We start from the raw sequence: 15,830 nt of genomic DNA on the forward strand, positions 1-15,830 counted from the left end.
TGTTGATTGCTATTTTTCATTAGTTCACCAGATTCACTTTCAAACAAAGAAAGGATGAAATGCAGATTTTAAATATCTGTAGCCACTTTTTTATAGTTCTTCCTCTCAAAATACATTTGTCCCCGCTTAAAAAAAAAAGTAATTCTTCACTGCTTTTTATATTCTATCCAATCTTCTGATCGGTCAAGTCATCCTTTTATAATTATACGCTTTCCGTCAAGTCTGATATACCCTGGATTGTATACTGTGTATTCTGAAACAGCTCCTTAAAAATGCCACTGCAATTCCATTGCCTATTCCCAAAAGTAGCGTACATCTTCGCATTAGCTAGCTGCTCTTTCATGCCCGCATAGCTTCCTTATTTAAAAAGCTTAGAATACTAATCTTGGAACTACCTATTCCTCCTCAAAAACTGAATGCAAAAAATTAAATCATTTTGCCAAATGGCTGATACCTGGAGGCACCTTCACAAATTAAGTCATTAATTAATCCTAGCTCATTGTGCTAAACCAGGTCTAGCACAGTTCGTGCTCCGGTTAGATCAAGAACATGCTGTTCCAATAATCCAACCCAAAAACATTATGAAATCCTCAAAGTTACTTTTGCTCAACTGTTTCCACACCACAGCACCTCCCCAACCTGGGTCTATTTAGCTGCAGATTGGAGTGCTAATCATGGAGAGATGCACTTTTTTGACAAGATCTCTAATTCTTCCTTTTCATCCTATCCTACTGTGAGATTACTGTTAGAGGATCTGTACATCACTCACAAAATGAATTTCTTGCTTTTTAATTTTTCATTGCTAACCAAACCATTTCTACACCCTGGTTTGCAGAACTTAGATCATTCTTCTATTACATGAAACTGCCACAAATGGAAGACGACAAACTTTATGGATCTAGGAACTGCTGGGTGGAAAACAAAAAAAGAGGTAGAGACAGATGGGGGAAAATAAGTCCTAAAATTCTGACGATTCCCAAGATTAATACGAGAGGCGCACAAGGGAAATAAAACACGTTTCACAGGCCGAATTCCTATGTGGGGATAAACTGCTACTGTTTATCAATTTTTGCTGTTGGCACTCCATGGCTGGTGTTACTTTCAGTTGGTTGCAAAGCTCTCAGACTTAACAACGAGACTAAGTTATACAGTCTGCAATTTATTTAAAAATGCTGAGCCCCATTTGCTTGTTTCAGCCTACACTGTGGCTACAGATGTTTATCCAAATGATTAGAATTATTTATGAACCATCCCACTCCAACCACATCTTTTAAAAAATGGAGTCACAAAGAAGGGAGGAAAAAAAAAGTTAAACGAGCACTGTTGTAGATGGCAAGCCAGACACTGCACAATTTCTTTAGATACTTTGAGAAGCTCAGCAAGAAATAATTCTCCAGTGCTCAAGGCTAAGCAGGAATGCAATCTCATTCAGACCTGTGGAAAACCTCAAACAAAAAGGATATTAACAAGTATGTGGAGTAGGTAGATAGCAAATTGAAATTCAATACACAAAACAAAGTGATAAAAATTTGGTAGAAAAGTTTGAGGCAGCTTAAAAAACTCTAAACACCATCCAGAAAAAAAAGAGAACTGGTTGACATATTTTAAATCATAAATCATACAGAATCTTAGACCTCATTACATGGAGCATGGAAAATAGTCATGCAAAAGTCGCAATAAGAAAGATAAAACAGTCCAACCTCAGCTGGAGTATAGCGAACAGCTCTGGATACCACACATTAGAAAGCTTGTAAATGCACTGCAGAGACAGAGACAGAGTGCAGAAGAGGTTTACAAGACTAGTTTGAGGAATGAGAACCTTCAGTCAATGAGGATAGAGTGAAGCTGTTGGGACTATTTTCTTGGGAGAAGAGAGACCAAGATTAACATAGAACATAGAACAGTACAGCACAGAACAGGCCCTTCAGCCCACAATGTTGTGCCGACCATTGATCCTCATGTATGCACCCTCAAATTTCTGTGACCATATACATGTCCAGCAGTCTCTTAAATGACCCCAATGACCTTGCTTCCACAACTGCTGCTGGCAACGCATTCCATGCTCTCACAACTCTCTGCGTAAAGAACCTGCCTCTGACATCCCCCTCTATACTTTCCACCAACCAGCTTAAAACTATGACCCCTCGTGCTAGCCATTTCTGCCCTGGGAAATAGTCTCGGGCTATCAACTCTATCTATGCCTCTCATTATCTTGTATACCTCAATTAGGTCCCCTCTCCTCCTCCTTTTCTCCAATGAAAAGAGACCGAGCTCAGTCAACCTCTCTTCATAAGATAAGCCCTCCAGAACGAGGCAGCATCCTGGTAAACCTCCTCTGAACCCTCTCCAAAGCATTCACATCTTTCCTATAATAGGGCGCCCAGAACTGGACGCAGTATTCCAAGTGCGGTCTAACCAAAGTTTTATAGAGCTGCAACAAGATCTCACGACTCAAACTCAATCCCCCTGTTAATGAAAGCCAAAACACCATATGCTTTCTTAACAACCCTGTCCACTTGGGTGGCCATTTTAAGGGATCTATGTATCTGCACACCAAGATCCCTCTGTTCCTCCACACTGCCAAGAATCCTATCCTTAATCCTGTACTCAGCTTTCAAATTCGACCTTCCAAAATGCATCACCTCGCATTTATCCAGGTTGAACTCCATCTGCCACCTCTCAGCCCATCTCTGCATCCTGTCAATGTCCCGCTGCAGCCTACAACAGCCCTCTACACTGTCAACGACACCTCCGACCTTTGTGTCGTCTGCAAACTTGCTGACCCATCCTTCAATTCCCTCGTCCAAGTCATTAATAAAAATTACAAACAGTAGAGGCCCAAGGACAGAGCCCTGTGGAACTCCACTCACCACTGACTTCCAGGCAGAATATTTTCCTTCTACTACCACTCGCTGTCTTCTGTTGGCCAGCCAATTCTGTATGCAAATTGAAAGCCTTGGAGGAGCTTTCGCAGAACAGATGGGAAGAAATTGTTCTGGTTTCTTGAGTGGCAACAAGAGGGTACAGATTTTAAAAAAAAGGTGCTTGTTTTGGCAAATTGCTATAGTGCAAAAATAACACTTCCAGTCATGGTCTGGAATGTACTGCCTGTAAGTGTGGGTAGAGGTTCAATTGAAAGAGTCAAGAGTGCATTATGTGATTGTTTCTGTCAAACAGTGTGCAGGATTACTCAGGAAAATAGTACCAAAGTAATAACCCTCAGAGAGCTCCTTTTGCAACACAAATTTGAATGCAATTTGCATTGCCTAATTAAACTTTAAGTTAAATAGTCATGACAATGTTATGCTGCAAATACTGCATCAAGATTCAGTGGTGCGGCACGGTGGCTCAGTGGTTAGCACTGCAGCCTCACAGCGCCAGGGACCCGGGTTCAATTCCAGCCTCAGGCGACTGTCCGTGTGGAGTTTGCACATTCTCCTTGTGTCTGCGTGGGTTTCCTCCAGGTGCTCCGGTTTCCCCCCACAGTCCAAAGATGTGCAGGCTAGGTGGATTGGCCTTGCTAAATTGTCTGTAGTGTTCAGGGGTGTGTGGGTTACAGGGGGATGGGTCTGGGTGGGATACTTCAAAAGGTCAGTGTGGACGTGTTGGGCCAAAGGGCCAGTTTCCACACTGTAGGGAACCTAATCTAATGGATGATCAGTTCAACACTTCAAACCAGCTCCACCTGATCTCAACATTGCCAGCTATAAGAGTGGCAACATCCACATTCCCTCAGTTAGGATTATTTATTTTCTGTGCACTCCATAGATACACCATGGTTTTGGATTCTAGAAGTGATTTAAATTGGCTTTTTTGTGCCAACTTAATTAGCAATAACTAATCTTGAAAGCAGGCAGTTTAGACAAATGTGAGAAATATTCCCAAGTGTTTTCTTTACAGCAAAGAGCTGGGATCAAACAGCAGCCTGTTATGTGCCCTACTCTTCATTCCAACTGATGTTCTAACTACTCAAACCAATCCTAGTGCTGGTGCTAAACTATGTTGCAGAAACCCTGTACGTTAAAATGTTTACTCATGTCTGTTTTTATGCAAGCAGCAAACTCAGAAAATAGATTAACTCCTCTTTGGTTGTAAAAGCACCAAAATTTGGAAAATGAGTACAGAACCAAGTTGATATATGGTTAGCTTACCTCAAATTATGCTCCTTAAGTACTTTTAGTAGCGGCATATTTGCAGAACTAAAATCTGTTTTGTTTAGCTTTCTGACCTTTTAGTGAGATACTATCCATGTATGTAAACTCTTAGGTTTTGAGGTGGAAGGGATCCAGGATATCTAATTTTTTTCCAACTGAGAACAAGGATATTTTAACCATCTTAACTGATTCAGTCGAGAAAAACCAAAATTAGATGACAGACGTGACAACTGGAATTGATCTAATCAAATCCTTCTCCGAATAAAATGTGGCTTATGGTCGTTATTAGATGTTAAATGTCTTGAATACTGCTGGCTAAGTAAGACATTCAAACAAAGTGGTCAATAGTGACATGCATTTTAAGTTTTAGAAATGTCCAGCAACATGAAGACCCCATCAGTTTAAAAAAAACTGCACACTCACCTACTCTTCAAAAGCAATTCCCTTCAGGGTCCATATACTACCCAAGTAATTACATGAAGACTTTCATGCTACAATGAGTTGAAGTCTCACCTGCTCCAGAAGTGTGTAATAACTCAAAACAGGTTGATGACAAAAAGGGCTCCGCACAGAAGACAGCCTTTGTCATGAAAGCAATGGGAATATTTATGACTCACTGGGATAGCACACATGAAAATAAGCCCCATTACGCCAAAGGGTTGTCATTAAGTCAAAAATTTTATATAAAAAAATTTCCATAAGTTCGCCAGATTTTTGGACCATTGATAAACAGCACAAAGCAGTTTCTGTGCCGAACAAGAATTGTTATTTATTACAAATAGATTCTGGCTACAGGTAAATTTATAACCTAATTGTCAGTATATGATAGTAAAACTAACCCCAATATAAATTCACTCGCACACAAATAGGGTTAAAAAGGTGGTTATGGACAGTGGAGAGAAACTGCAAAGACAGTTCAGTAGACTTTGTTCCCAGGTGCTGTTGCTAAGATGATCCTGGAGACTTTTCTGCTGGTGTTTCTATTCGATCATTTTTCTCCAGATGCTTCCACTGGTTGGCAAGAGCCAAAAGGTGGCCAGCTCCCTTAGACGAAAAAATGTTTTTCTTTTAAAAATCACAGCTTACAATTATTGTTGTAGTAAAGAAAATTTCCTTAGGTTTACAGTTAGTCTTGAAAGCAGAGGAAAAAAAGACGACAGGAGTCCTGAGGTAGGGAAGGCCTGGACATTTGTTGCTTGTTACCAGCTCCTAACTGTTCAATTATCTGAGAAGTAACGGCAATTGTTGACAGGCAAAAAGTTACTAACGTCGATAACTTGTTCAGACCAATTATTTCTTGCCAACGAAAGCTTCACTTGTGTACACCCTCAGCCCCAAAATCATTTTTGACCCCATTACAGCTTGTTCAAACTGCTGTTTTCATATTGCTTGGCATGAGTGTTAAATACTTGCTTTCAAAGCTACAGTAGCTATTTCAAAAACATTTAAAAACAGCTTTTTTAGTCCACAGTTTTGTTCTTTTTTTAAAAAAAAAACAAAATAAAAAAGACAATTCTTACAATCCTTGCACAAGAAAATCGCCAACTTGAGAGAGAAAGGCATGCTTGTCAAAACAAGGTACCCTGGTCAGTGGAAGGGCTTACACAAGATCCCAACTGCAAATCAAGGAAAGTGGTGTGGTGTGGTGTGGTGTGGAGAGCAAGCACCAAATGGGGATCTCCCAAACAGAACTTAACCAAAAAAAAACACACACATCCCTATGGGGTAAATTTGTAGGTCTGGATACATTTAATATTGTTTAAAAAGCAGAAAATTTATAGACAATGACATTTTATAAATTCCTACTTTAGAAATAAAATCAGTCTGACTCCAAACTAAAACAGATTCTAAACAATGCATGTTATGTGTAAGGCTTTGTCTGAGCAAAAACATCACAGCTTCTTCAAACCGAAAACCTTCAGTTCTCTCAGGATTGGTGACTTCAAAGGAATTTGCGGATTCACACATAGATATCAATTAAGGTCTAACTGATTAAAGATTTAACAGTATCTTAGGTTTGTTTAGTACATCCTCAAATGGTGTGAGCTTCTGATCTTTTATCGACTAACACTGCCTGATACTGTTTCCTCTCACTAACACCTTGAAGGAGGATGGAGGGTCTGAAAGCTTGTGTTTTCAAATAAAACTGTTGGACTATAACCTGGTGTCATGTGATTGCTGACATTGTCCATCACAGTCCACTACCAGCACCTCCACATAAGATAAAACTGACAACATACTCCTTTCCACAATTCTTTAATTGCCAAATTAATTGCTGATTTTAAACTGCACCGCTTAGGAGATCTTGTACTTTGACAAAAATAGAATGAACCAAAGTACATGCCAATAGGCATAACCATGACAAAAGGTAATACTGAGGAATGAACTGAAATCTGTAAATTCTTTAGCCAAATCCAGTATACACTGAATTTTAAAAAAGGCTACTGAAATCAAGCAAATCCACCCACATTTGGAAGATCTTCATCTTGGGACTGTTCAGGAACACAGGATGCTCATCCAAGGACTTCATTCTTAGAACATGATTTGAAGCACAAGGCTTACATAGAGAGCAAGAACAAAGGATTAAAAGACAATGCTTTTCTAGCAGAGCTTCTCAAAAGTCACTATCAGATAGGAGAGCCATCAACCAGTTTTAAAATAGGAAGATTAGTTAGGCAACTATTGTCCAACATCAGCAATCCAAACATCAACTGAAACATCCTCCCTAACAAGGCAGAGGTCTCTAAACTGCAGAAAGGAATTACAATATAGCCCCAATAAAAACCTAGAGTGGATTAGACAGAAGGGGGCAAAAAGTGAATGGAAGGTTATGTTGATAATACTAGATGAAAATGGGGAGGTTCACAAAAATTTGACCACAAACTGGGGCTCTTTCCTCCAAGAAAGGCAGCTATAAAGGAACATTCTAAAGAGAATTTTAAAATCATGAAGGAGTTTTTTTTTAATTCTTGTGGGAATCACTGACTGGGTCAGCATTCATTGCCTGTCCCAAGCTGCCCTCCTGAACCACTGCAGTACATGTGCTGAAAGTAGATCCACAATGCCAGAGTTCCAAACTAGCAACAGTAATGAAACGGCAGCATACTTCCAAGTCAGGATGGTGAATGATTGGAGAGAATCTTGCAGATGGTGTGTTCTCATGTATCTGTTGCCCTTGTCCATCTAGGTAGAAGTGATCATGAGTCTGGAAGGTACTTATGAATTTTAGGTAAACTTCTGCAGTGAATCTTGCAAAGTACACAGCTGCGAGGAGTGTTGGGTATTGAGAGTTAATGGAGCTACACTCATTCAGGCAAGTGGGGTGTATTGCATCACACTTTTGGACTTGTACCTTGTAGCTGATGGACAGGCTTTAAAGGAGACAGAAGGGGGTTACTCACAGTAGTATCCCTAGCCTCTGACCTGCTCTTTAGTCAATGTATTTATATGGCAAGTCTAATTGAGTTTCTGGTCAATGACTATCCCCAGGATGTTAATTTAGGGAGATTCAGCGATAGTAACGCTATTGAATGTCAAAGAATATGGCTAGATTGTCTGCACTGGAGATGATCATTTCCTTAAACATGCAAGCCAATGTTATTTGTCACTTGACAGCTCAAGCCGGGATATCATTCAGATCTTGTTGCATTTGCACATGGATTGCTTCAGTACCAGAGTAGTTGCAAGTAGTGAATATTTGCTCATATGCAATTAATGACCCCACTTTTAACTTTACAAATGGAGGACAGGTCATTGACGAAGCAGCCAAAGGCAGTTGGGCTTAGGACACTACTGAGAACCTCCTGCAGAGATATCATGGAGTTGAGATGACTGACCTAATTAAAAAAAAAATCTTTTTTTATGCGCCAGGTATAGCTACCTCAACTAGTGGAGAGTCTGTCCCGATTCCCATTGATTCCAGCTTTGTTAGGGCTCAGATGCAGAGAGCAGTCACTCTCACTTCTAGAATTGAGCTTTTTTTGCCCATGTTTGAACAAAGGCTGCAAGTAGGTCAGGAGATGAATGTCCTTGGTGGAATCCAAACAGGCTGCCAGTGAGCAGGTCATTGCACTATTGAGGTGATGGAAATTGTCATCACTGAAGGAATAACTGACCATAGATAACAGTGCAGAGCTGGATGAACACAGCAGGCCAAGCAGCACAGGTGCAGGAAAGCTGGCATTTTGAGCCAAGACGCTGAAGGGTCTGGGCCCAAAACGTCAGCTTTCCTGCTCCTCTGATGTTGCCTGACCTGCTGGGTTCATCCAGCTCGATACCTTGTTATCGCAGATTCTCCAGCACCTGCAGTTCCTACTACCTCTGCAATAAGTGACTAGGCTGGCTTTAGCATGCCTTGTACACAAAGCAGGACAAGGCAATTTTTTCCCAGTTTGGGCAGATGCAGGTGTTGAGGCTCATCTGGAACAATCTGATCAAATATAAAATGGAGAATTAATGATTTTCCAACTGTGAAGAACTTCAAAACCAGTGGTCATAAATATATATTTTTTAAAAAATGGGGAAATCAAGAGAACAAAGTTATCCAACTCAGCTGGCATTCTTGCCACTTTCTATTATGCGGCATCAGTTGAACAAATAGAATTGATGCATTCAAGGGAAATAAAACATATGGTGCAAAAGTAACTGAACATGTTGACCAGTTTTTTAAAATACAGTATCAGAACACAAGAACCAGGAGCAAGAGTAGGCCGTCTGGCCCTTCAAGCCTGCTCTTCCATTCAATAAGATCATGGCTGATCTTTTTGTGGACTCAGATCCACTTACCCGCACTCTCACCATGTCCCTTAATTCCTTTACGGTTCAAAAAAAATCTACCTTAGCTTTAAAGTTTACTGAAGTAGCGTCAACTACTTCACTGGGCAAGGAATTCCATAGATTAACAACCCTCTGGGTGAAGAAGTTCTTTCTCAATTCAGTCCTAAATCTGCTCCCTCTAATCTTGAGGCTATGCCCTCTTGTCCTAACTTCACCTGCCAGTGGAAACATCCTCTCTACTTATATCTTATCTACTCCCTTCATAATTTTATATGTTTCTATAAGATCCCCCCCTCAATCCTCTGAACTCCAATTAATATAATCCCAATCTACTTAGTCTCTACTCATAAGCCAACCCCCTCAACTCTGGAATCAACCTAGTCAACCTCCTCTGCACCCCTCCAGTGCCAGTACATCCTTTCTCAAATAAGGAGACTTAAACTGCACACAGTGCTCCAGGTGTGGCCTCACCAGCACCTTGTACAGCTGCAACATAACCTCTCTGCTTTTAAACTCAATACCTTTAGCAATGAATGACAAAATTCCATTTGCCTTCCTAATTACTTGTTGTACCTGCAGACCAACCTTCGAAGATTCATGTACAAGGACACTCAGGTCCCTCTGCGTACCATTAGTATTGACAGGCAAAAATATTCACAGCAAACTTCTCCCACATGACCTAAGGTTGGAGGGAACCATGTCAATAAGGCTGCAATGTCATACAGCACCCAATATATCCCCTAAATAGTCTAGAAAAGCAAAATGCTGCAGATACAGCAAACACACACACACACACAAAAAACCTTTTCATCAGAATCAGAACAAAAAGTTAGACGGTATAGATTTTGATCAAGCGCAGAGTTGGTTGGGGGTGGGGGTGCAAAGAGGAAGAAAAGAACAAAAATTTAAAAAAGTGAAGGTCTGTGATAAATTGGAACAAGATTAAAATGAGAAAAATAGACAAACATTTGGTGCAAGATGACACAGATGGAAGAAGAACACAAACAAAAAGATGCAGCTAGGGTGGTGCTACAAGAAATAGCAGAATCATTCACAAAAAAAAAGCGCAAAACAGTGGCATTGAATTGGTGAACTCAAGTGTTTGAGAACAATACTATGGACTTCCCAAGTGAAAAGATTTTGTATTTGAAAAAAAAAGTGTTATTCCTTATGATGAGCTTCATTAGAATACTGTGGGAGGGCAAAGTCAAAGATCTTATTTCAACTCAAGTTTTTCCATCAGGTCTATCTCAGGCAAAATTTTAACCAATTGATTTAGTACACACTGAAAACAAAAAGTTGTCATTTTCTGATTAGCAGCATAATCCCAAAAGTTGATTCCTGATGAATAATCATTGTTAAAAAGAGTTGGTCACTTACTTTCATGGGGCATTTAAAATAATACAAAAATTAAAACCTAACTTAATGTGATAAAGCATCATCATCTCCTAGATGTAGGAATTTGCTGATGCCTGGAAAAGCAGATGATCACGTAAAATTATTCAAACTATATATTATATCTTGTTCTTGAATGAACAATGCCACTACAGACCCATCTGAAAAATATACAATTCTTCTTAAAATTAAAGAAAAGGATATTATTCCTGAACAGCCACAATCGCATAACCACAGGATAGTCTTTTTAAAGTGATACAGTAGACTACCACGTGAGGATGGGATGGCTACTGCTATTTCCTGAAAGTCATGAGGTGAACCACTGGATTTTCAAGACTCAGCAGTTGACATCTTATCCTCTGCCAGTAGCTCACAATTTCTGATTTATTCAATTCAATTTCTCAAAACTTGCTGGGAATAGAATTTCAATTCATCACTTCCAGGTCACTGTCCTGTGTCATAGCCACCATACCCTAACATATGCATAGTTCCTTGGAAAAGAAATTTGTCATTTACATTTGGAAAAATGTTACTATTTTGTGCAAGATTCAAAACAGACTAAAATGGAAATGGAAACAACTATAATTGGCATAAGCCTAGCACTCAAGATTTACAGAACAAATAAATACTGTATGGGAATACAAACAAAATTTCAAGTCCTTATCAGTACTAAGCATTGCTTCATCATGATGGGAAATTGCAGTGAAATCTCTCCTCCATTACTTGCTTTTTGGGTTGCATAATTATCAAGCTGTGGAAGACGTGTGGATAATTATGATTACAAGTTTAAGGTGGTCTTTTTTTTGGTATTACTAATGTAATTGAGTACAACCAATGTTACAGCCCAGTGAATTTAGACTATAGTCATCACACTGGAGAAAAACAAAAGTACAACTTCATTACAAGATTAACAATTTTGCGAAACTCAACAGAAGGATGGCACTCAAATTGCATTTATATTGAGAGCAAAACAATGCATCTGAACTGAACCCAAATATCACCACCTGCACGTACCTTTCAGTTGCACAACGATGGAATCAATTATGAAATGATTTCCAAAGAACTTGATGCAACCCAACAAGAAAAATTTTTGCACTATACTGCACTGATTACTGCTGAAACTGACTAACAAAGCCATCCAAACTCTACAATTGATTGAGTACATAAAAATCAGAGGATTCGAAATCAGATTAATTCAATATATCCTGGCAATATATTAACTGAAAAATGACACATGAATACACAAAATATTGTGAATAAACTATTTTAATTGTATGTTAACAAAAGCTCTTTGGAACCCAAGCAAAAATCCAACAAATGTGTCTTGGAGGCAGCAGGGGGATTTTAAAAAAAAAATCTGAATTTTAATGATGCACATCTCAAACAGTATTAATAACCCTGGTGGACTTAACGGTTCAACTTTACAGAGATAACATTGGCAACGTTGAATTCTGCATTTGGTAATTTTGTCTCTTCAGCCAGTATTTACCCAGGACTTTTGTTCATTATCAATGTATTTGCCACTAAAATGAATGAATTACTACCAGTGCCAGATTATTAGTGTGTTTACCAAAAAACAAACAAACAATTTGATCCAATTACAGTTAGAAGTTATTCTGCAACTTATCAGTATAGTCACTGACCATTTTGAAGGGATACACCAAAAAACTGTAAAACATTTTAACATTGCAAGAACTCCAAAGATAAAAGGTAATTGACTAAGATTGGTCCAATAAAAAGAGCTTTTTGCAACATTTCTGGAACAATCAAAATGAACTTCTGATAAACATATATCGGCCATTTGAAAACTATTCACATTGGAAGCTCATACTTAAGTTTGACAAAAAAAATGCAAGAAAGTAATCCATTGTTCCTTCTGTTCTTGAAACTTGTGAAAGTTAGAAGAAAAAGTCATTATTAAACTAAAATGCTCCCAACCTTAAAAAAAGGTTATTGTATTGCATACTTACAATTTCAAAAATAATTTCCTTAACAGTTCAAAATCCAAACAATTAAGTTTTGAACACAGAAGTGTGAAGCATCAAAATTGGCCAATAATCACAACTTTTCTTGCGAGAGAAACAAAAATCAGATCACTGCCAGTGAAGTAGTTATGTCAAGTCATGAATTGATTATTCAATCAATCCAAGCTCTTGCTCCATTTACTTCTGTCATTCTTTATGTAAAAAATATCAGTTAGGTACAGTAAAATAACCACCTATGCAGGTGTTTCCAAACTATCCTCATAGTAATGAAGTTTATTTGCTAGAGTGTTTGAAATTCTAGCTTTCAGTCATACTGAAGCTCCCCTCCAAACCTCAGCCAACTGTCATCAAAACACAGACTGGAACATCAGACAACGTTTCAACTGCCAAAATTACTATACAATACACTACATCCACCAAAGCTTTCAATATCTTACAGATCCTACTCACAATGAGGATAAATATAGTTTTTTTTTGAAAAAAAAAGACTCCTTCCCCCCTCCAAATGCACCCTCAAATGCATATAAAGCTCAGTTGTTATCCTGGCTTGAGCTTATTGCTATTTTTCCTAGGCTCACTGACAAATAAAAATCTGATCAAGGACTACTTGTCAAACATCTGAAGATCTAGAGAGCTTCTAAAATGTAGGGGCTGAACTCTTTCCTCACAAGAACTTATCACTCTAAATAATTTTCAAACTTAGGTCTTGACCTGCACATTACTTGATTGGCAAGTTCTCTCATACCATAGAGAAATATGCAAACAGGGAAGGGAGAGAAAAAAGTAGACATGGAAGTCTGAAAGATACAAACCCCCCCCAAAAAAGACGAGATGAACCTGGACTGATCTACGTTGTAAACTAGACAAGGACAGCCATCTCAACAAGTGTAGCTTGTACAATACATTACTCATTGAACTCTTAAGCCCCAAAAACACCCACTTGAACTATATTACAGAAAAAAACCCGAAGAAAGACCTTGCTCCTAGTTTATGGAACGTTGATGGAATCTGTAAAGACAACCAATCACCCATAAGAGATAAAACAAATTGCAATCAACAAATACCTACTTCATCCAATGTAAGCCTGGAGTGGTTGAGAAGTACATAAAGTCACCGTTTAAATAAAAAAAAAAGCCTCTACCCTTCAAACGGAAAAAAGGTGAAGCCCGAGTTTTGGGATCCTTGTCTTCGTTTACAGTGCGTTGCGACATAGCTGAGGACGGCACTAGTTGTGAGAGCATAAGCCAGCAGTAAATAGTTAGAACCCGTCTCTCTTACACTTAGCCACATAGTCTAGTGCCTTATACATAACACGGCTGGGGAGGCCAATCACCAACACTGTGTAGACCAAAAGTCAAGTCTCCCTTCAAAAGGTGATTTCAAACAACTCTGTCTTCAACCCACTTCCACCCCTACCTACCTCCCTCCCTCCCCTCCTCAACCATTTCTCCCTCCTTCCCTCCTCCACGTCCGGACGCGTGCGCACCCACATACCGGGTATACTCACTCCAGCAAAAGCTGGGGACTCGGATCGCCATATCACTCCGGGTTCAAAGGAGGAAGCGGCAGAGAAGAAGTGGGGATGTTAGGAAAAGGTTGAAAGGGGTTAAAGAGGTTGATGAGTAAGTAAGAGTCGGAAACCCCTTAAATCACACCTATTTTTTCCCCCTCTCCCCATACCTCATATAGTTCCTCCGATGCCATAATCGTACTGCCAAATAGCTCGAATCAAGTAAGAAAGAATCACTTTCCAACCCCCTGTGGTCTGGATGCCTGGCCTCCTTTTAACTCCGGGAGGGAGGAGAGAGAAGGGGGAGAACTGCCAGTGCGCAACTCGCTCTGCGCAGCAGGGAGCTCGCGCTGGTCCATGAGGGAGAGCGGAAGTTGTACTTTCTTTCCTCCCTCTCTGTCGCGCACTCCCTCGCGAGCGTGCTCGTACTCGTCGTGCTTGGGGGTGTGCGAGCGGGCGAGCTAGCGAAACGGTTAAAGAGCGAGCTCTATGAAAGATCTGTCATTAGAAAAAGATCAACCTAATTTGCTACATGGGGACTCAGGCGGGGCGTTGTGACGTCAGAGAGCTCCGTCCGGACCTGGGCCGCCACCGCTTTGGAGCCGGCGCGTGCCCCGAGAGCTCTTTGACGTTGGCGACTTGGCGGGCGCGAGCGCGCGGCGACAAGCGGCAGCGAGAGGGCGGGTTTTGGATGATCCGTCAAGTTCGGCTGAACGGAAAGGGGGCGTAGCGAGGGCAAAAGTCCAAGTGGTCGGACAACGCATGTTTGACACTACGGCCCAGTGTTGGGGGAACTGTTTTGGATGGCTGCTGCATTCTTCACCTTGCCGGCTCGGTGGCAGTTGACGAAGACGCTCAGGTGAGGTTGTTCGTCCGATGCGAGCTGGGCACCGGTCCAGTTTTTACGCCGCTGCTCAGCTTTGACTACTGTCAACATAACGTCTAGCTCTTCTGAAATCAACAGTTTGAGTTGACTAGACAAGTTGAATTATTGCAGTGACTCGGGCCTCAGTTTCATATTGTCTCAAGTTGAAGCTTTTTCAATATCATTTGAGGTTGATGCAAAAATCTTCAAACTGGCCTGTCAACAGTTGAGTGATCCTTAATCAAAAGCCACGATCCCTGTGTTCGCAGAATTGATCTTTACATTGTTCATTTTCGAATGCACAGGTCTATAGTCCAATTCTACAACTGAATGCAGCAAAAAGTGAAGGACGTTATTTAGCCAACGTTTGGCTAAGTGTGGTCTTAGGCTCTGAACAGAGATCTTTACCCTCCACATACATTGAAGAATGTGTTGAGATTACAGGGTAATTAACTCTCAATCTGGCATCGTAACACTTTTAAATTGTTTCCTAGCTATGGATGATACTTGAAGACATGCATCAGTCCACTGTTCCTCGTTTGTCTTGTAGAATTTCTCTCTGAAGTTGGCCACATAATGTGACAGTCCAAAGTTCAGTAGAATTCTAGAAAATTGTGCAAATTATTACTCCTCGTGATCATGCTTTCTTCCTATAATGTCATTACCCCTGCAACCCAAACTCTGTCATCAAATCATGACTTTAAATATTGCCGGTTTCACTCCCTCCCCCTCCCCCCCCCCCCCCCCACCGACACACACACACACACACACACACACACACACACACACACACACACAGTTCTTGCAGATGCTGTGTGCTGTGGGTCTAGCCTGGCTTTGGAATGTGAAAAATTTCTAATGCACATAGAATTTTTAAATTACTAAAGAGTTGAAACCAAGAAACTTAATATCCTCTTCAAAGCCAAGTGCTTCACTTTTCTTCAACATTTAATGCAAAAGTTCAAATTCTGAAAAGAATTATTTTGCTCTCCTGTAACCAATTCTGGCCAGTCTTTATAAACCAAAAAGGTACTGACTGTACAGTCATGTCACATCATTTTACAGAGCAGAAAGTCAAGTTAACCCATCAAATCTGTTTTGCTGTTTTTCTTCATATCTATTAACTTTTAGTATTCCTCTATATA

At 40.1% G+C, this 15,830-nt stretch overlaps 2 protein-coding genes across 3 annotated transcripts in view; one reads left to right on the forward strand and one right to left on the reverse strand.

The window, feature by feature from the left end:
* The window catches only part of cdyl (chromodomain protein, Y-like), a 170,612-nt gene extending 156,218 nt beyond the window's left edge, over positions 1-14,394 (reverse strand). Inside the window, exon 1 of the mRNA XM_048555256.2 lies at positions 13,991-14,394. Within this exon, the coding sequence (XP_048411213.1) occupies positions 13,991-14,014 (24 nt within the window). The 5' untranslated portion in view covers positions 14,015-14,394. The remainder of the gene's footprint in view (positions 1-13,990) is intronic.
* eci2 (enoyl-CoA delta isomerase 2) overlaps positions 13,811-15,830 on the forward strand; it is a 158,389-nt gene continuing 156,369 nt past the window's right edge. Inside the window, exon 1 of one of the 2 annotated variants that reach the window (XM_048555279.2) lies at positions 13,811-13,932. Coding sequence is in view for 1 of the 2 variants with exons in the window: in XM_048555269.2 (XP_048411226.1) it covers positions 14,624-14,679 (56 nt within the window). In the remaining variant the exon portion in view is untranslated. Of the gene's footprint in view, positions 13,933-14,382; positions 14,680-15,830 lie in introns of those variants that run through there. The other variant, XM_048555269.2, reaches the window with a different exon arrangement.

This window comes from Stegostoma tigrinum, chromosome 2 (genome assembly GCF_030684315.1).
Source record: "Stegostoma tigrinum isolate sSteTig4 chromosome 2, sSteTig4.hap1, whole genome shotgun sequence".
Taxonomy (NCBI): Eukaryota; Metazoa; Chordata; class Chondrichthyes; order Orectolobiformes; family Stegostomatidae; genus Stegostoma; species Stegostoma tigrinum.